General features: G+C 37.8%; 1 protein-coding gene across 2 annotated transcripts in view; it reads left to right on the top strand.

Moving 5' to 3' along the window:
- The first annotated feature begins 284 nt into the window (after positions 1-284).
- LOC107757256 (CCR4-NOT transcription complex subunit 4-like) overlaps positions 285-21332 on the top strand; it is a 29095-nt gene continuing 8047 nt past the window's right edge. The window contains exons 1-11 of one of the 2 annotated variants that reach the window (XM_016574677.1): positions 285-474; positions 8097-8271; positions 8922-9119; positions 12765-12851; positions 13069-13170; positions 13264-13389; positions 13473-13597; positions 15194-15397; positions 15780-15834; positions 16006-16261; positions 16383-16922. In XM_016574677.1, the coding sequence (XP_016430163.1) occupies positions 8098-8271; positions 8922-9119; positions 12765-12851; positions 13069-13170; positions 13264-13389; positions 13473-13597; positions 15194-15397; positions 15780-15834; positions 16006-16261; positions 16383-16922 (1867 nt within the window). In that variant the 5' untranslated portion in view covers positions 285-474; position 8097. Of the gene's footprint in view, positions 475-8042; positions 8272-8921; positions 9120-12764; positions 12852-13068; positions 13171-13263; positions 13390-13472; positions 13598-15193; positions 15398-15779; positions 15835-16005; positions 16262-16382; positions 16923-21332 lie in introns of both variants that reach the window. The other variant, XM_016574676.1, reaches the window with a different exon arrangement.

Below are 21332 nucleotides of genomic sequence, written 5' to 3'. Positions count from 1 at the left end.
GGGTAATGTACAAATAGACTATATCAAGCCATTTGTTTGCCAACAAACATTGCAATTACAAAATTTTGGAAATGTACAAAATGTATAACATCAAAATTTGCTTCAATATAAATGTAAAAAAAAATACCCTTGAGCACACAGTTCGACCTTTAATATATATAGTTCTGTAAACATTTCCAATGTCTCTGGATATTGCACACTACATTACCCACATACGCCCAAGCTCATCATCAACTGCGCATGCGCTAAAAGTCACTTCTTGACGCGTCCCCTCCCTAGTTCACTGTAAGATGGTGGTTAGGAGGCACTAGCGCTCTACAGAGAGGCTGTAAGAAACAAGACTTGGTGTTTTCGCAGCAAATCATACAGGAGCAGGGATAAACCACCCGGGAAATTATATTGTGACCTGTTGTGCTAGACCTGGGCCGCTCAGATAGATTTTATTTGCTGTGAAGCTGTGTACAGATAGACAGGGTGAGTATCCCACCAAGGCCTCTCTTATCCACCGCCTCCACATTCAACTGCTTTCCTCTCTCAGTTCACCTCTTTATAACATATCTCATCCCTCTTTCTCCCTCAAACGTCCATTTCTTGTGGTAACGCCTGTGTTTTGTGTGTGTTTCATCAGTCTGGCAGACTAACGCTAGTCGTCCAGTTAGCCGAGTAGCCGCTAGCCTCACCGTTTGACCGGCTTTTAATAAAATACACGAATATGAGTCCTCGCTTCGCCAAACACTGACTTATTTTTTGTTCTTCAGACTCCTAGACAGTACACAGTATATGTACGCTGATTTTAGTGTACATTTAGCCTGTTGAACAACTTCCATATGTGGTAGCTTAGCTGGTTTACTTAAAGGGCATTCACAAGGAAGCATTTCATTTCTGTACATGCATATATGTTCTTTGACAGAGGGAATTTCCTTGTTATTTGAGTAGGAAGTTGCCGTTTTTTCTGAGCTACATCATTTTAAAGATGTGACGTCTAATATTTCTGTGATAATGACATTGCTCCGTTACTGCAGTTTATTTTATTCTTTTTGTCCACACCCTTTATTATGGTGTGTGGCGCCCGTTTCAATAGTGCTTCCTAAAGGTTTTTGTGGACCAAATGCACCTGTCATCATTTCCACAGTAAATAATATGAAGTCAGAGTCTCTCAGAAGAGGATATTGTTGTGTTTGGTTGCAACATTATGTTCCTGTTGAGTGTGCACTATTAATACTTTTGTCAGCAGTGGGCCTTTTGAGCGTTTTTTTTTTTTAAAGGAATAAGCTGGAAATGAAAACTCGATCATGTTGTTCCAGACCCAAGTTTCTTTCTTTTGTGTAACACAAAATTAGATGTTTGGCAGAATCACTTTGATTGTGTGGAAAGACAGATGCAATGGAAGTGAATGTTGGTTGAAACTTTTTCATTAAATACTTTACTTTGTTGCATGACAGCTAAGATTTAATGTAACTGAAAGTTTGGCAATTATATTATGCAGGCACCTATTAAAGATACAAAGGGGAACACGAGAGAGTTTTGCTTGTATTGTGCTTCGGGAGCAATATCAGACGGGTTTTAAGTGGACCGGTTCCAGTGCACCGTCAGGCATTGTTTGTGCCAGACACAATGTTTGAGAGACAATTTTCAGGCAAGGGTCGCTGGTGCTATATGAGCCCCTTCTGAATGGACATCTGCATTGGTGTTCAGTTGCATAGAAATGGTGCTCTGTTTTTATAGTTGGTTGAAAAAGTTAATTTGCACCTTTAAATTCAGTCCGAATGGGTCAGCCGCAATCCTGGCGGTACAGGAAAAAAGCCTTTTAATTTAGGCTTTAGTAAGATCTGGAAAGATTGGCCGTTTTGTGATTAAAGCTGTTTGGCTGTGTTAGATCACCATGCTATTTTCTCAGCTATGGCCTATTGCAGATATGTTACATTTTAGTGTTGTTAGTGCTTTTATTGTTTGCCCAGAATAGTTTTTTTGTGGTAAAAACATCTCTTTTATTTCTTGCCGATGCCTTTTCCATCTGCTCATGAAGAGCAGCCCACAAATGGACACGACTCCCACTCTGATGATAATTTCAGCTGCGCTCTTCTGTGACACCAGAATGATGCCAACTGTCCATCTTTTTGCTAATCATGTCAGCATATTGCATATATTTGTCAGGGCCAAAGGCTTCTTTTAGAGCCTTTTATTACAAATTAAACATTTCAAATTATTACAAATCATGATGTTTTGAATTCAATCTGTCTTAATGTATAGCAGTCTTGTTGTTACTGTGTGGTTGACAGATTTGTTTTGTAGTTGTGTATTAGGATGTTTAATTGAAATTAGTGTGTACTAGAGCTACTAACTTGACTTGATGTAACTATGTTCACCACCCTTCAAAGCCCATTTCAAAAACGCAGACCTTTGATTTGACTTTCATATAAAATTAACTGCCTGTTACAGAAACACTTTCAAAATGCTGCCAAAGACTTTATCAGTCCGCCTTCGACTAGATTTTTGTTAGAAGTTGCAATATTCAGTGTTGCACAGTTGTTATTCTCATCCTTTGGTGTGGCTTGTAGTGTGGTTATTGTTGTAAAATGTTGTGAAAGCCTTCGATTTTTGTTTCTAGATTGCACAATGTTCCTGAGATTTGCATTGTTTTTGTATTTGCAGATGTTGGCTTTCTATTTAAGGTTATGCCAAATTATTTCTGAATCAAACATGCATACTCAAAATTATTAGTACTGCAAGTGAGCTGACAGAAATGTTCACTTCATTCCGTTTTTATGCTTTAAATGGGTGTGCCATAGAGTCTCAGTGAGGAACGGAGAAACCAAAAGCCTGATGAACCTGTGATTTAGCAGTTTGAATGTTTTCTCAAGGATTTGGTATTTTTTGTAGAAAGGTCTTTCCATGTTAACCCCTGTGCACAGGCTCGAGGGCTCCTCAGGCCGTCCTTTCAGCGTTCAGCTCCCACGGCATGCTGGGTTAATGTATACATGAAAACATCTACCACCGCCAAAATTCAAACATTGTAGGCTTAGATCATTGTTTGTCCCCTACGCTTTCCCAGCACCTTAGTCATCTTGCAAACATGTTTGTTACTGTGTCTGCTCCAAACAGATTTGTGGTTGATTCTGGTTTTATTGGTTAATGTTTCAGTTCAGTTTAATCCAGATTTGCGTTTACACTGGAAGTTGATTTAGGATTTGTACTCTGTGATAATCAGAGACAGGACCTTTTAATGCTTTTTATTTATTGCCCTGTTTCGTTCCATATTATGCATCTTTCTTTCACAACATGTGCATGTGATGTTGGAAGTAGGGCTGGGCGATATGGCCAAAAAAGTATAAATTTTTGGTCAGAAGGTACTCACCTTCATATTTCTTAATTAAATAACTTTAAAGTAATTTGAAAACCTTGTGTGAGACGTAATTTCACAAACAGCGTGAGTGAATCACCGCGCGCGTGCTCTCTCTTTCTCTCTCTAAATACGCAAATTATTTAGAATAATTTACTCCGTTTGCAGTGCGTATGTGGTGCGTATTTTTTCCGCGCTCATGTTAACGGATTAATAAAGTGTTTAGTCGCCTATACTTGCCCAACGATATAATTGCGAGAAAAAGTATTGAAATATTTTTTTTATCCTCCCATCTCGTAGGCTATTTATTCCCTTTAGGGCTTCCGTAGTACACGTCATTTCCTTTCCGAACATAGAACTGGGATGCGGCGGATCGCGGGAGAGGGGGTGGGGGAGGGGAGGGGGGATTTATCACAATGTCAGCTTAACATCGTGATGGCTGTCAGCCATCGGCGATGGATGATGGCATCGTCTATTGGCCCAACCCTAGTTTGTGGTAAACAGCCACGGATCAGTAGCGGACTCCTGTGTGAAAGCACAGTCCGTGCTGCTTCCCCTCTCACAAGAGTCACCTAAGAGCAAGAGGGGAATTCTCCCCATTTTCAAAAATGAAATTCAGACCCTGGATAAATGTCTAAAAATCCTGATTGGAGTATCAATATAAATAGTTATAAATGATAAAAAGAAGGCTTTAAAAAGATCGGTATCGGTGATCGGTATCGGCAGATACTGATTTCTGTGATCGTGATCAGCCTCAAATATCCTGATCGGAGCACCCCTAGAGCTATTTGTGTTCTTCGCTGGATTCAGACGCTTCACACTGGATCTTACAGCGCTGTTCAGTGTCGCGTGAGTGAGACTCATCAGCGAGTTAACACATCTGCTCTAGTGAAGCTTGCGCCGCTGTTTGAACTTTAATTCGAGCGGATAAACGCTCCGAGTGGCACGGTTCAAATGACTAGCGCTCTTTCGTTCCGCCTTTGCCTCATAAACATTATATCCATAATTTATCGAGGAAATTTATATCGCGCGATAATTATCGTTATCGATTTTTCGCCCAGCCCTAGTTGGATGCCAGAAGGAACCAAACCCTGCGCAGCTTGAGTGTGTCTTGGGGGTTTTTGATGGAATCAGATCCCTTTTTACAAGAGTGGTGGTTAAAGGTTTGTTATGCATCGTCCCCAGCAGGAGCCAGCGGAAAGCTTTCATTACCCGGAGCTGATATCCGCCTCTGCTGGGAAGGAATCCCATCCTTACTGACAGTGGGAATTCCTTCTCTGTACAGTCCTGGGGACTGCAAAAAAAAAACTCACACCCTGTTTCTAATTCCATATCGGCATGTTAAGGAGACGGTGCTTTGCAATTTCCCCACCAACCCCCTTACTAGCTTAGGTGAGATCTTGCCGATCCGAGGAATTGCTGATTACCCTACATGTAGCGAAGACCGCCCCCTGCGTTCAATCAGCATTTCCCTTTTAAAGGGAGATTCAAGGAGTTGACTCCTCCTGCTGTACTCTGCCTGGCCAGGATGGGATATTTTTAGATGGCTCCCTTTTTTCCCCCCATTCCACTTCTAACCACACGCTGTCCCCTCTTCACACTCCTGGTGCTTCCGCTATGGACAGAGTGACCATATGACCCCATAAAATGACAGTTGGAGTTTTGTTGGCTTTTAGCTGTATGTACATATAGCACTGTTTAAATTTTGGGGTCAGTAAGATTTAAAAAAAAAAAAAAAAAAAGTCTCTTATGCTTACCAAGGCTGCATTTATTTGATCCGAAATGCAGTAAAAACATATATTAAACGTATATAAAAAATATTATTGCCATTTAAAATATCATTTTTCTATTTAAATACATTTTAACGTGTAATTTAGGACTGCAACGACTAATCGATAAAATCGATTATTATCGATTATGAAAATCATCGACAACGATTCTCATTATCGATTAGCCGGGTCTGCCCACAGTGCACGTCCAACTTCAGCCGGTCACGTCAAATTAAAGCACTGAATTACTTATTTCTATGGACAAAATGCATCTAAAATAGTGGAGGAAACAGAATGAGATGCTGCAGGAGAGTTACGTGATCCAAGCTGCCCAAAACATGAGAATTCTTTATTTTAAGCTTTAAAGGTATTTTCTTTAAAAAAAAAAAAAGTACTGACCCCAACCTTTTGTGTATATGTTATTGTACTCCGTGCTCAACAGTAAGGATGGCCAAAAACATTGTTCATGCACACATACATTTTCCTGAGAAAACATACCAACAATTTTGATGACTCATCCTGCACTGCACAGGTTTTTGGCCAATCAGCTCTATAGAATTTCCCTCCCTCTGCTTAAAACTGGAGTGTCTGTGGGAGCTACAAATAAAAGGCTAATAATATGAAATCTGGTTGTTTCCATTGTACAGGGTTTCCCAAACATTGATTTATTTGTGGCGGCCCGCCAGAAATAGATTTTCCAAAAGGCTTTGATTTTGTTGAATAAACATGAGCACTGCATGTTTCAAAATCAAAATGTGGCGTTTTTATATGAATGTATCTTTGAAGGAAACTAGGGTTGTGACGGTGAGGAAATTTTCCCACCGGTTACTCGACGTGTGACAACACCGGTAATACCGGTATCACCGTTGTGGGAAGAGGGAGAGAGTTTCCCTCTTTTCTTCGCTTTCAAATGGCTTGTAAAAGTGCAGTGCGCATTTTACTTTCACTTTCAAATTAGCAGCTGGCATCAAGCAATTGTTCGTTTGAGTTTTCCCTCTTTTCTTCTGATTTTTTACTTCTGATGATGCTAAATTTTACTTTCACTTTCAAATTAGCGGCATTGATTCAATTCAAGCAACAACAACGTCAAACTCATTGAACTTTTATTAACAAAACGAATAAAAATACACTATATATGCCTAATAAAATAACAAATTACTTAGGCTACACAAAGTTTAAATAGGTATATAAAACTGAAAATCAGCAAACACTGTGGAATAAAATAAATAAGAAACATAGAACGTTTATTAGCAAAACGAATAAGAAGCTTGGAGGCACGGCATATAGGCTACACCTTGATGTAAAATAAATAAATTACACAAAGTTTAAATAAAGTAATCATCAAACACTGTGGAACCAAATAAATAAGAAACGAATGTTTAAAAACGTCCAGTCAATAGGCTTTTCAAAATCTAAAATATTGCCAAACAGGCGCCTTTGCATTTCCTTTCCAAACAATCTTTTGCCATCGTCTTGTCTTTCTCACCTCACTCTTGTCAGTCAGCTCGACTCACTTTCCTCACGTGATAAATAAAATCTGACTCCTGCTCCGTGGTGCACTGTCGTTCGCGCACAGTTCGGCACGCTGCATTGAGCGTTTAGTTTTTAAAAGTGTCTATCCTCTAACTGAACTAGGCTAAATTATTTTTGTTACTATAAAAAAATCAAAACGACATTTTTTCCTGGGGGAAGTGCCGCCATACATAGAATGTAAGTCTGTGGGAAACGCATGTTTATAAGAATGTTTTTTTGTCATTCGTTTAACGTGACATGGATGAATCACTCCATGGAAGCTTCATATTCTGGTTTGTTTGTTTATGAACACAAGGCTGCCCTTTATTTGTTCCCATTTGGGAGCTTCATTCAGACCATTGTTTGAGAAATGAACCTCGCGGGGAAGTGCCACCAGGGAACGGAACTGTCTCGGACAAACCGGCGTATTTGTGCTCGTTCATGCTGTTTATTCAGAAGGGTTTCAGTACTACTGCAGAAGACAATAAATAAGAATGTGACAACTAATATGGACCAAAAGAAAAACAATAGCCACTATGAGTTAAATTAGCTCGTATTAGCCCGGTTATCTCGCCCTTTGCTAAATTAAATGAATTAAACCCCCTTTAATTTATCTTTGGCAATATATTTGAAGGATGCCGACATTATTTTTCAGTAGGCTCTTAAGTGAAAATGCTAGCAGTCACATTCCTTCACAATAACACCACAGAGACGACATATTGCTTTTCAACCAATGCATCCTACATTCGAGATGCAAACCTTGTCATGAGCCCACGGATCTGTGTTCTATATGAGGGTCCAAAGACCAAAACCTAATTTTCTGTAATTGCTGAATTTGCACCTACACATTTAGACAACCAGTTCACTGGATGATCCCTAGAGGATACGCATACTTGTTATAGAAACTGTTGCAATTGCTTGTGTGGGTGTTTGAGCTTGTCGATTCCAATTATGCCTTCAATTCCTCTCTTGACTTGAGTTTTAAACTCCTCCCACACACACACAAACACATTCTTACTAGTAGCAGTCTCATTATTAGCTCTCTGTTGCAACCTCTAGTGTGCTTTGAGACTATTTGAGTCATATGAGCCTAATTCTGTCTTGCTTCTGAAGATTAGACACTGTTGGAAAGAAACAGGATTCTTGTAGATATTGGCTGCATTTCTAAACCTAGAAGCTTCATTTGTTTGACAACTTTTGGCCTATAAAGGAAAAAACAATACATTCTTTTTATATTACATCAAATATTGAAACTTAATTTAAAATGTAGATAATCATATTAAAGTTATTTCTAAAAAAAAAGAAACTTTTAAAAAACAATGTTTATTTAGATATATTTATAAAAAAAAATGTAATATTAAAAAAAACAATTATAAATGTATATAAATATTTGTTTATATTTATTTATTTTTTCTCATCAGCTCTGCCTCTAAACTGTGAGAACACCCCGCTCTTTTCTCCGCGCCGTGCCATAGGATGTCCCGCAGCCCTGAGGTGAAGGAAGACCCCATGGAGTGCCCACTGTGCATGGAATCATTGGAGATTGATGATGTCAACTTCTTCCCTTGCACCTGTGGCTATCAGATCTGCCGCTTCTGCTGGCATCGCATACGCACAGATGAGAATGGCCTCTGCCCGGCCTGCAGAAAGGTAACCAAATTTGTTCAGTATCATCCTTGGTTAGTTATATTAAACTATGCAAGTTATTAAGCCTGCTAACTAAAATGAGATCTAGTTTTACACGTTGCTTTAAATTTGGGTTTACCACTTGATTGCATTTATACAGTCTTAACCCAAGGAACCTGTGGCACTTTAATTTATTTCTAAGAAACTGCTCCATTGGGGAGCTCGAGGAGATGAGAGTTTTAATGGCTAGCATTCAGCATTCCAGGGAGCTTTGCTGCAATAATCCGTGCTTCTGTTGCCACAGGGTCTGCGTGATTTTTATCATTGCTGTACAGGTGTGTGGAGGTAACATGTGCAGCACAACAGGCCTCCAGTGCTTGTATTCTTTTTCTAAGTGCTCCCAGACAATATCTCAAATCAGTTCCTGTAGTGTCTGGTTATAAAATAATTTGCATTGCTATAAAATATTGAACTAATAGATTTTGATTAAAAAATGTAAGACATTTTAGACATTGAATTGTGTATTTTATTTATTTATATATTTTTTTTTTTACATTTTACCATTTGATGCTGATATGGTCAGGTGATTTGAATATTTTGTCATGAATCATTTAGTGAAGCACAATCTTCTAGAATGATTTAATCTAACATTTAGGATCTTATGTTTGGTTCAGCCCTATCCAGAAGACCCTGCGGTATACAAACCTCTCTCTCAAGAGGAACTTCAGAGGATAAAGAACGAGAAGAAGCAGAAGCAGAATGAGCGGAAGCAGAAGATCACAGAGAACCGCAAGCACCTCTCCAGTGTTCGAGTCGTCCAGAGAAACCTGGTGTTTGTGGTGGGCCTTTCGCAGAGACTCGCTGACCCAGAGGTGATTCAGCAAAACACACCGACCTCTGTGTAACTGATGTTCTTCTCCCTCAAGATAAATGATTCCATTGCACTAAAGCTTGATATTCATCTTGGTGGTATTTGTTAGTAAGCTCTCAAAATTCACCCGCACTTGATTTCTGTGCTTTATAAAGGTTTTACTGCAAGCAAGATATGAAAAAGTACACATTTTTTGTCCCATCAAGGTCTTATCTATTTTTTAGCTGTTGAAAAATGAAGGTTAAGGTAAGGAGCATTTGTCCCAGCTGCTAAAACATTCCTGATCAGATGAAAAGAACATTAAAGTACTTTTTTGAGTTCACATCCTTTTGTGTAAAAAGACCAGTGGTGGATGAAGTACTTGAAAGCCACACTTAAATAAAAGTATAGATATCTTACTACAAATTGACTTTGGTAGAATTTAAAGTCACCGTTTAGAATATTACTTGAGTAAAAGTTTTAAAGTATGTGATATTTATTGTACTTGTATGAAAAGTATTTTTTTAATATTAAACTTAAGTATTGAAAGTAAAAGTATAAAGTATACAAAGTTAATTCAAAATAGAAAAGGAGCAAATAAATATTAAAAATGGTTCTATACACAGTTTGAGTAGCAAGATTGTTTTCAGTTTGAACTCTTCCTTCCATTTTGTATCTTTGGTTTAGCATAAGAGCCACTTCATCTGGTACAAAGACTCTTTCATTTCAACATAAGAAAACATTTCTTGCAAATATGGAATCTGCATCTAAAGGAATATGTATATGCAATCTGCATTTAGATTAATTTACACATACTATTTAATGCAGCTCAGAGGGGACATGGATGCATTTAACCAGCAGTTACAAATGCATGAATAATGTTTTGTTTTAAACTTAAAATGTTGAATATTGATATGTGAAAAGATTTAAAGCATGAAAAGATACTTGAAATTTCAAGTCCCTGTTAATGAGTGAGAGGTTGATTCATTCAGGAACTAAACATTTATTTAAAAACTGATTCATTCAATAAGAAAACACGTTCCTGTGTGTTGCTCAGCGGCACAAACAGTGCTGTTTGGAACTATTTTCATTGGTGAAATACAGCAAATACTGGCATCTAAAATGTAAGTAACTTAATTCTAACTTTATTAAACTTGCATAAAATCAATAATACATTTATGATATATGGAGAAAAAACATCACTCTCCGTGTGATATAGATTAACTATATTAAATGATATAAATATAAAAGGCATACAGACGCATTTGCCTCTTATCTTGAATCTTATGGGCATTCTAAATGCATTTTAATAGACTAAATCACACAGTGTATGCGTGCACTCTCTGAGTGTGTTTTTATTTGGGTTTTGTGATGTACGCGATAATGTCAGATCGCACGTCGTTAAAACAACACTTACGATATTAGGGCAGACAATATATATCACACACCCCAGCCTTGACTTGAGTGGAAAATGAAATCAACTGCGGTTGTGTGAGAACTTGTTTGCAACAAAGGAGTTTTTTAGGAGTCTAAGCACCAGACCACTGATTCGTCAAACCTGCTTTCTTTTAGTCTGTGTTCCAACTTTATTTTGTAGTAAGTAACGAATATGCTTCGGGGAAATTAAAAGTATACATTTTAATTGGGAAATATAGTGGAGGAAAAGTGAAAGTTGACAGAAATATTAAAACTCAAGTAAAGTACAGAAGAAATACTTAGCCTAAGTACTGTAATGAAGTATTATTACTCCGTTACATTACACCACTGAAAAAGAGCCACCTGACTCACAGGATTTATAATCTTATTCTGACTCTAATCAAGTAGTTACTAGTGGTTGACCCATATAGGTATCACCATTTTATTTATAGTTAGTACATAACTCAAGCATAACAATTTCTGTAATTAAAACTATATTTTACATAATATCCAAAATAAGAAATCATTTGAAAATGAATCAGTTAGAATAATTTGAACTAAATAAACAGAGGTATACACTTTTTGATATTGCTATCCTGTTACAGTATTTTTAAGTATAAAGAAATTGTTAGTCTGAGTGCACTGGTAATGATATTAAAGACCATTCAATGCAGATTTTGCACACAGTACACAGTAAATATGACATATAAATGCATATTTCATGAATGAATGCTGATGGTATATTAAGAAGCATCATAGCATTTGCCTTTCTATTATTTGACAGAACTGTTAAAAACTGTAAACTAATGAAGATGAAGAAAAGGAGCTCCTGTGCTCTCAGTGCTGTCAAAATAAAAGTCCTGCTTATGACGCTAGTTTGCCAAAAAGAAAAACATATTGATTTATGACGATAATTTAAAAAGGCCAAATATTGGCTGCTATATTGGCCTTGCAGATATATTGGTCAACTGCTTGTAGTTACTGGTGGTGTCAATATAAAAATATGCCTTGCGGTATCACACTGACTACATTGTTTTTCAAATATGAAAAAGTATACTTTTTGGTGCTTCCAAAGTGTCTGTGGCATGGAAAAGCACCCTTTATGTTCGCCGAGTCTACTATTCCCCATTATCATGGCCTTTCTTTAGGCATTTTGTACAGGATCATTTCCATCTGGCTGCATGAAACTCCTTGAAGATGTGTAGATTTGATTTTATGCCACATAATATTAAAATGGAAAAAAAAAGAGCCATAAATGGTTTCCTGGATAATGAAATCTACCTGCCCACCAGCTGCACTTAGCCTGCATAACCAGCCCACGAAAACAGCTTTCACTCTGTTTTTGCTCCCTTATCTCTGACGCTTTTTCTCTCCCTCTGTTTGCCATCACCGCTGATGTCATGTACCCTGAATAGATCTCAGCAGAGAACAAGTTATTCAGTGTGAAAAAAGAGAGTGAGAACATGCCTTCTAATTCCAAGAGCGTTCGAAAGAGATAAGGAGCACAAAGCTTTAAAAACATCAAATCTGCATTGTGACAATGTTTTTATGAGGTTTGTCTGTCTGAATTTTCTTTCTATTGCGATCGTCCCTTCACTTTTCAGTCTCTGTGCCTTCATTTATTTCACACTGAGGGTGTGAAAAAGAACAAAAAACTGAAAGCGAGTGAGGCCGCTACACTCGAACAAAGACCGCAAAGAAACATCCGGGCTGCTTTCACAGTTCAACAGTGACCAGAATCTCAAAAGCACCATGCCGTCGAGGCAAAGCCCTCTGCCAATGAACTGTCAGTCACCCGGCAGAGACCTACTTGTGTGCCACACTTCATTTTCAGTGTCGATTTGGCTGAACATTGTGGACTTCCTGTTGATAGTGTTTAGGTCATCGGTTCTCAATACAGTATGTCATTCACACAAATCCTGTTTTTTATTTCATCCTCATTAGCCTTGTTGCGTAAAACTGTTTACTTATGTAAGGTTTTATATGTTGTTGTTAGCGTAAAAACAGTTTAAATTGTTAAATGATATTTGCCGTAGTGTTGATGGGGTACATTTAGTTCCTAACCTAGATTTCATATGGTTTTCTCTTGTAATAAATGGTGATTGATTCAAATTCTTCCGATGAATCATGATAATCAGGTGTGCTCTCTCTCTGTGTGACTCAACTAAACAAACTGCATTTGCATGTGCTGTTGATGATCTGCAAACAACAATAAGGTATTTTTAAATATATAAGTGATGTCTGATTGCAGGTCTTAAAAAGGCCGGAGTATTTCGGGAAGTTTGGGAAGATCCATAAGGTGGTCATCAATAACAGCACTGCTTATGCTGGCTCACAGGTGAGCTTCACTTTCTTCCCATTCAGCCTTGTGTCTGCTCAAACGATTTAAACAAGCAAATATTTTGTATTATAAATATTTTAGCAGGGCCTGCCATTTCATTTTTTTTATTGCAGCAAATATGTACTGATTTGCTGATTTTGTTTTGTATTCATATCTCTGTTTTATCCAATTGTCTGATTTTTGTCACCCAATATGCTTTGATATTTGTCCCCAGGGTCCTAGCGCCAGTGCCTACGTCACTTACATTCGATCAGAAGATGCCCTCCGAGCTATACAGTGTGTTAACAATGTTGTAGTAGACGGCAGAACACTTAAGGTAGCGAAAACGTAGGACATAAATAGTCTAATGTTATGAAGAATTAATTACTTCCAGTGTGCATTATATCTAAATATGCCTTTTTTCATGCAGGCTTCTTTAGGTACAACAAAATACTGCAGTTATTTTCTAAAAAGCATGCAGTGCCCCAAACCAGACTGCATGTATCTTCACGAGCTGGGAGACGAAGCTGCTAGTTTCACGAAAGAAGAAATGCAGGTAACGTTGCTGCTTCCTGTGTTTTAACCTCTTTATTGATGCTGACAGTCTTGCATCTGAGCTCCTAACATTTGACATTGCAGGCAGGGAAACATCAGGAATATGAACAGAAACTCTTACAGGAGCTCTACAAAACAAACCCCAGCTTCCTGCAGAGCTCAACAGGGGCAGGGGAGAAGACAAAGGGCAAATCAGGCACATCACAGAGGTTTGGACTGAATCATACCTTTCACAGCAGCTCCAATTAAAACCTATTTTTTCATTTATTCAGAAATAACACGTGCAAATATGGATATTATTTCATAGTTTTGATTACTATTATTCTAAAATACAGAAAATTCTAATTATAAAGTGTAGGGGTGTAATGATATTCAAAACGAACTGAAAAACCGCGATACACCAACCACGGTACGTACCGCAGTACTCTCATGGCATAACGCGATACTCTCATGGTGTACCCGGCCCCCTGCTGAGACACTTCAAACGCGTACAGCCATGATTGTTTTGAATTGCTTGAATCACAACAAGTGCAGAACAAATCTGTCATATAGGCTACATAAAATTATAATGAGAAGAACACGACTAAAAGAATATGCCATGTTTCAGCGCGTTGTTATGGAAAGAATGCATACACAGAGTTATATCTTCATGACTAGCATAGTCGCTTTTGTGCAGCCACTCACAGCCTTTTGTGGAACTGTAAGTTGTAATATTCTGTTTATATGTATATCATGTATACATTTATCTCATATAAGATGCATTTGGTTGAGTTACGCTGCAGTAAAGCGCTTCATTGTAGGCTAACTTCGGTGATTATCTCTTCAGCGCGCAGCACAAACAACAAAGCAGAATAATAATAACTATGACTGGGACTGTCATATACATAACATTGTAGTGAGAACACTATTCTAATAAAATGATGAAAATGTGAATTTTTAGGGTTTAGTTTGCCATGTTTTGCTGCAGGATTGCGGGCATTGTGCGTGATTCTACACATTCCCGCAGGTTTCGCGATTATAAAGCGTGAAATTCTCACAAACATTTATGCACTATTGCATGTGGGTTGAATCCAAACAGATTGGGATTGTGTGGTACCATCTTCTCCCACTCTCTCAAAATGCACAAATGGCCTCACATCCATAATATCCATGTTGAGTTTGCTCTGCAAACGAGCTGCACGCAAGATGCGCTCTCAGCCAAAGCGCGCACAGCCGCTTACTCTCAAATAGCTTGCAACTCTCGAGTGTCAGATTGAGTTATTACATATTTGATTAAAATAATTTCCTTATTGTCCGGCTAATCCATTTTATTTATCCATGTCACATGCATTTTTATATGTAGCCTAAGTAATGTTGTCCAATGACTTTTAATTATTTAGGCATTATTTTATTTTATTAAATCTTTTTTAAGCCAATAGATTTTTTTGGTAACACTTTACAAAGCAACAATTTTTAAAGTCTCATTTGTTAATGCATTCATTAACATGAACTAACAGTGAGCAATTATTGTTATTATTATTTAGTTCAAAGTGAATCTAGTGTTCTCTTTAGCATTGCTGGTGCCATGCCATAAACCCTACCCAACAGCGAACCAAACCGTGGCATTGGTATATAGTCACACCCCTAATAAAGTGAGAAGTGAAGTTATAATTAAAATGAATTCATTATAATCTTGTTATTTACACTTTCTTTAAGGATTAAAAAATATCTGTAATGAATATGGAAACATTGATGTTTTGTTGGTGTCTTCCTCATTTGCATTTAAAGTTTTTATCATATTTAAAGTTTTGTATCATATTCCCCAGTTCCAATAGTAACAACAAAGAAGCTTGGCCTTCGTTACAAACCACAGGAAAGATGCCCAATGGGCTTCCAGAATACTATAAGACCCCACCCCTAGATGGCGGCTCAGACTCTGAAAACGTGACTCCAGACAGTCCAGACACAGAACTCGGCCTTGGCTCCATCACTGGCCTGCCTCCCTTCACGTCAAACTGTGACCCTGTCAGGTAGCCAGCCTGTGAACTTCTGCCTTGTGCCATATTCTGTCATAGTCTCTTTTCTTTGCCAAATTATTTGAAACATTTCATAATCTTTTCTCAAAAACTTAAGGACACTGAGGGTTCAAGGTATTTTTGGATGGTAATAATATAAACACTGAATACTCAAAATGCATTACATTAAATTTATTTGTGAAATTACACTTGTTTTCTTTATAACATTTACATGACAATTAAGGAAATTTTCTCACAAACATACTTAATGCTGTCAGACATTTTTTATGAAAAATTTTAATCTTTCTAAATAAATTTAAAACAGTTTAGTGTAATACAGTAATTATTGTACTGTACGAATATAATTGATTCCCAAGTTTGCGTTATTTTTCTGCAGCCCAACTAACAAACCTTCAGATTCCATCGGTATAAGTAACGGAGAAACATCACAAGTAAGTTCATAATCACACTGACGATCATTCTTTACCTTTTAGAATGGAAAGCTGTACACCTAAATAATGATATCTAAATCACTTTTCTTTTGTTAGACCAGTTAACGTTTTACGTTTTAACAAGGTAAAAACACAGATGTTTTTTTTTCTCTTGCTTGCTAAATCTTTCAGATTTCCGGCAGCGACTCTCCATCGCCTCCTCCTGGCTTGCCCAAGCGGTCTCTAGTGGTGCCTATCTGTGTAGCAGGGCTAACGGTACGGTCGCCTTTCGAAGGAGCAGCAGCTGAGTCACAATCGCTCTTTTCAGACAACAGCAACTTCCGGCACCCCAATCCCATCCCCAGCGGCCTGTCCAGCTTTTCCAGTTCCCTTCACAGCAACTCCGATTGGCCCACTGCCCCAGAACCACAGAGCCTCTTCACGTCAGGTACCCAGACCTGTTGAGACTTTGGATCTCAACAACAAAATATTTACTTGTGAAAAAAAAACACATTACATTAAAACCATGCACATGTGAAACGTACACTTATTCTTCTTCATTCTGACAGATACCATACCAGTGGAGTCCTCTACGGACTGGCAAGCGGCCTTTGGCTTTGGCTCTTCGGCAAAGCAACAGGATGATGACCTTGGCTTTGACCCCTTTGACGTCACTCGTAAGGCACTGGCTGACCTTATAGAGAAAGAGCTCTTGGTGCAAGACAAAACCTCCTTACCCATGACCGGCACAAAATCAGTGCCAGTCTTCCCCCATGGGCCTATGCTCAGCCCGCTCCACAACGCCCCCTCCATAAAAGTCCCACATCAGCCCCCCACGTCCTCACACTTTGCCCCAAACTCCAGCTTGCCCTCACGGGGCTTCTCCCAGCTCCCACACCGCACTGTCTACAACTCCTTCAGCTTTCCTGGCCAGACGCAGACCTCTCGCCACATTTGGATGGGCATGCCCATGCGCAATAACCTCCCACATTTGAATCACACCGGAGCCCCTTCTTCTACTGCACAGCACAGCAGCTATTTGGACTTGAACTTGGTGCCACAACAGCAACAACATCACAATATGGGGCTCGGAGGTATTCATATGGCAGGTAAGTGCAAACCAGTGCTGGGGATCTGTGTGTGTGCAGAGGGTGGGGTGATGGGGGGGATTTCCCCCAGTCTATATGTCTCTCTGCATCAGCTAGGCTAAATTATTTTTTATTCCCAGTGAATAGGAGACACCCGTGTGACACTACTCCAATAACAGACCATGCAACTTAATCATGTTTATATTAATTATCCCGTGAACTTATTCTCTCAAATGGTCTGGGTATGCGGAGCATTCGCAGCTTATATGTACGGAACGCCACTGATATAAAGTCCCTATTACAAAAAATCAAGTCATTATTGTAAGATATAGGGTCACAATTAAGCGACTCATATATATATATATATATATATATATATATATAAAGAGAGATATACACACACACGCACAGATAGATAGACATACACACACATCTATCTATCTATACATATATATGATCATTGGTTTAATAATTGATCAAATTTACATCTAAAAAAATAAAACATTAAAAATAACAATTTATAAAAAATATATTCTTATTGTACTTAGTTTAATATTATTATATATTTACTGCATATGTGTTTGCATTATGGGTAACTGTCATTGCAAATTCAGTCACTGGAGGGCAGTGTGGTGCTGTTTTGATAGCATGCAGAAATGTATACCAAGATTCTGGTGATTGCCAAGGGCTATCTCATGGAATGAAAGCTCGTGATTTGAAGTATAGCGGTGAGATCTGTGTCACATTTAGTGCTGATACAAATTGTACTGCATTTAATCATCATCCCCTGAGGACATCTTTGTGACAGGGCTGCAATTTTTCGTAATGCATGATGGGCCAGCCCACTTTTTTTTCTTACCTTTAGCATTTTATGTTTCTGTGATTTATGTGGTGGACCTCTCTCACCTCAGAGTGTGGGTGGCCACCTTGGGCAATAAACACTTTTATTTAAAGTCAGTCCAGCCAAATTAATTCAGTTTGACTTGAAAAGACAGATGGTTTTCCTGATCTGAACTCTGAGCCTAAACTTGCTAAAAAAGCTGTGGATGTGAGAACAGCCCGTAACTCAAGAGAATATGAAATACCGGTATTATCCATCTGAAGAGAAAGTACTCAGACGGGGAAAAGGCTACAGTTTGACATTTCACTCAAGCCCTACCTGAACCTGTCAGCGAAGAGCCAAGCTGAAAAAATCCAGAAATCAAATATCATAAAACAGCCTCAGTTTGGTTTGATACCATGACAACATAGACAAGTAAATGTTGGTACTGAAGATGCATTCAGAAATGTTTAAAGCAATTGAGCTGGTGTCATTCAACTGAAAAAAAAAAATGCATTTACGTCAGTAGCGTCAGTTAGTTACTCCCCAAGCACGTAGCCCGTAACTCAAGAGAATATGAAATACCGGTATTATCCATCTGAAGAGAAAGTACTCAGACGGGGAAAAGGCTACAGTTTGACATTTCACTCAAGCCCTACCTGAACCTGTCAGCGAAGAGCCAAGCTGAAAAAATCCAGAAATCAAATATCATAAAACAGCCTCAGTTTGGTTTGATACCATGACAACATAGACAAGTAAATGTTGGTACTGAAGATGCATTCAGAAATGTTTAAAGCAATTGAGCTGGTTTCATTCAACTGAAAAAAAAATGCATTTACGTCAGTAGCGTCAATTAGTTACTCCCCAAGCACGTCCTGAATTGATCTTTCAGAAATTCAGTTCATTTAAATAGAAAGTGTTTCCTTGCGGTCTAGCTTTAGGGCTTTTTATGTGAAACAATCTAATCTGCTGACACTGCTGTGGAAGTGTAGCATTTGTTAACAGGCTGTTTGTTTCTCAGCGTGTATCCTACTTTTTAAGATTAGATTAACTTGTATTTCAGATGGTGCAAAAATAAGGGAAGGGAAGTTGGAAGTGACCTGAGGGTTTCATTACTCATAGAAACAATGAATAACTGGCATGACTTACTTTTTGAATACTACTGGCTCCATTTCTGGCTCTGTTGAGCTGTACAGTATATTTTATGTTTGTTTCTTAAATCCATGGTTTTTAGTGAGAGAATTGGTCTAGCCTGTTTGCAGCGGTGTCCTCCAGAGGATGCAGCTGCCCAGGACCTGGGAGAGGAACGTTGCATTATTTACGAAGAAGAGTCGAGATACCAAAATAGGCTGGAGGGCCAACACATGTAGTCTTATAACTTGTTAGATGTGTTGTTTGAGTGAGAGAGGGATTTCTGCTACACTGGAAATATAGATTTAGATGTAATTGAGCATTATCTGAAGTAAGCAAATAATAAAGGAAAAATATGATAGATGGTCAACTGTTTATTTGCTTGTTTGTTTTTTTGCTGATGCTAATATAATTCTGATTTATGTGTGCAATTTTATTTATATGAAATTATAATAGAATTCCAAAATGGAAAATTTACCAATTTACTAAATTTTGTTTATTGTGAAATTAATGCAAAAATGACTGAAAACAGATATGTAACACTTTTCAATCATCCTAGTTGACATGTTTAACAACCGATTCCACTAAATATCAGCATTGCCTATTTTTTGGACAGTTGGCCAAACCTGCATTTATTTAAGCAAAAATACAGTAAATAATATTGCAATAATATAAACACATTAAATATTACTACAATTTGAATTACTTTAAAAAAAAATTTTTTAATAAAAAAACTTTTTTATAATTACTACAAAATGAATTTAAGAATGAATTTTAAAAAATGTAATAATGAATTTTAAAAATGAATTTGAATCCATTTAAAATCTTAATATCAGTATCAGAAATCATTCTAATATGCTGATTTGCTGCTCAAGAAACATTCTTCTTATCAATGTTGAAAACAGTTGTGCTGCTGGTGGAAACCACGGTACATTTTCTTTCCCAGGATTGTTTGAATGGAACGTTTAAAAATATATATTTGAAATAGTAATATTTTTTAATATTAAAATTGTCTTTACTGTCACTTTAAAAAAAATCTTAAACTCTAATATACCAAAGTAGCTATATAATGTGATGTATACATTACTGTGGTTACTTGTGTTTTTAATGTTTTATTAATGCACCAGTCTAGCTGATATATTGTTCATCACACAGTAAAGTGCAAAACACATTCACTTGTGAAAGCTGAATGATGCAAAAAGACGTATTTTACACCCTCTACAGCCCTGCAAGAGAAATTTAGTTTCTTCACTCTGCTGATGTGATTTTGAGTTAAGCTTTTGTCCCATCCGCATAAATAAAACATGACGACACTTGTTTATCTGCGTATGCTAATGCGAACATGGGTGATTGTGTTAATGCCTGACACACTTGGCTAGACGAGCACTTTCTAATCAGAAGTAAAAACTGTGGAGAGGTTTAAAAAGAACACCTAATTCACGTTATTCAACACCTCATTCAGCTTATCCCCTCCTTCAGAGGTGTTTCATTAAAGCCCAGTCCCCCTCAAGTGTTGATATTGAGTGTCTAGATTCTCATATTGGCTCGTTCTCACACTTGACTTGTTTATCTGCACAGGTTTGACGATATCGACTGCAGAACCTATTCAGCGTTTCCAAGTGAATGTGTGACTTCCTCTGTGTTTGAGGCTGAGAAAAAGAAACGATCACTGGGAAAACATCTACTGTAATATAATGAAATATTGTAGCATTTTATATTCCATGCAGAATATGCATGTATACTCAAAACATCATCAATGGAGAAAAATGCTTTTTGCAACCAGTTAAAGCAATTGAGCTGGTGTCATTCAACTGAAAAAAAAAAATGCATTTACGTCAGTAGCGTCAGTTAGTTACTCCCCAAGCACGTCCTGAATTGATCTTTCAGAAATTCAGTTCATTTAAATAGAAAGTGTTTCCTTGCGGTCTAGCTTTAGGGCTTTTTATGTGAAACAATCTAATCTGCTGACACTGCTGTGGAAGTGTAGCATTTGTTAACAGGCTGTTTGTTTCTCAGCGTGTATCCTACTTTTTAAGATTAGATTAACTTGTATTTCAGATGGTGCAAAAATAAGGGAAGGGAAGTTGGAAGTGACCTGAGGGTTTCATTACTCATAGAAACAATGAATAACTGGCATGACTTACTTTTTGAATACTACTGGCTCCATTTCTGGCTCTGTTGAGCTGTACAGTATATTTTATGTTTGTTTCTTAAATCCATGGTTTTTAGTGAGAGAATTGGTCTAGCCTGTTTGCAGCGGTGTCCTCCAGAGGATGCAGCTGCCCAGGACCTGGGAGAGGAACGTTGCATTATTTACGAAGAAGAGTCGAGATACCAAAATAGGCTGGAGGGCCAACACATGTAGTCTTATAACTTGTTAGATGTGTTGTTTGAGTGAGAGAGGGATTTCTGCTACACTGGAAATATAGATTTAGATGTAATTGAGCATTATCTGAAGTAAGCAAATAATAAAGGAAAAA

Source organism: Sinocyclocheilus rhinocerous, unplaced genomic scaffold (genome assembly GCF_001515625.1).
Source record: "Sinocyclocheilus rhinocerous isolate Xijiao unplaced genomic scaffold, SAMN03320098_v1.1 scaffold1164, whole genome shotgun sequence".
In the NCBI taxonomy this organism is placed as follows: Eukaryota; Metazoa; Chordata; class Actinopteri; order Cypriniformes; family Cyprinidae; genus Sinocyclocheilus; species Sinocyclocheilus rhinocerous.
The sequence above is the reverse complement of the archived record's forward strand: the minus strand, read 5'-3'. Positions and strand labels throughout refer to the sequence as shown.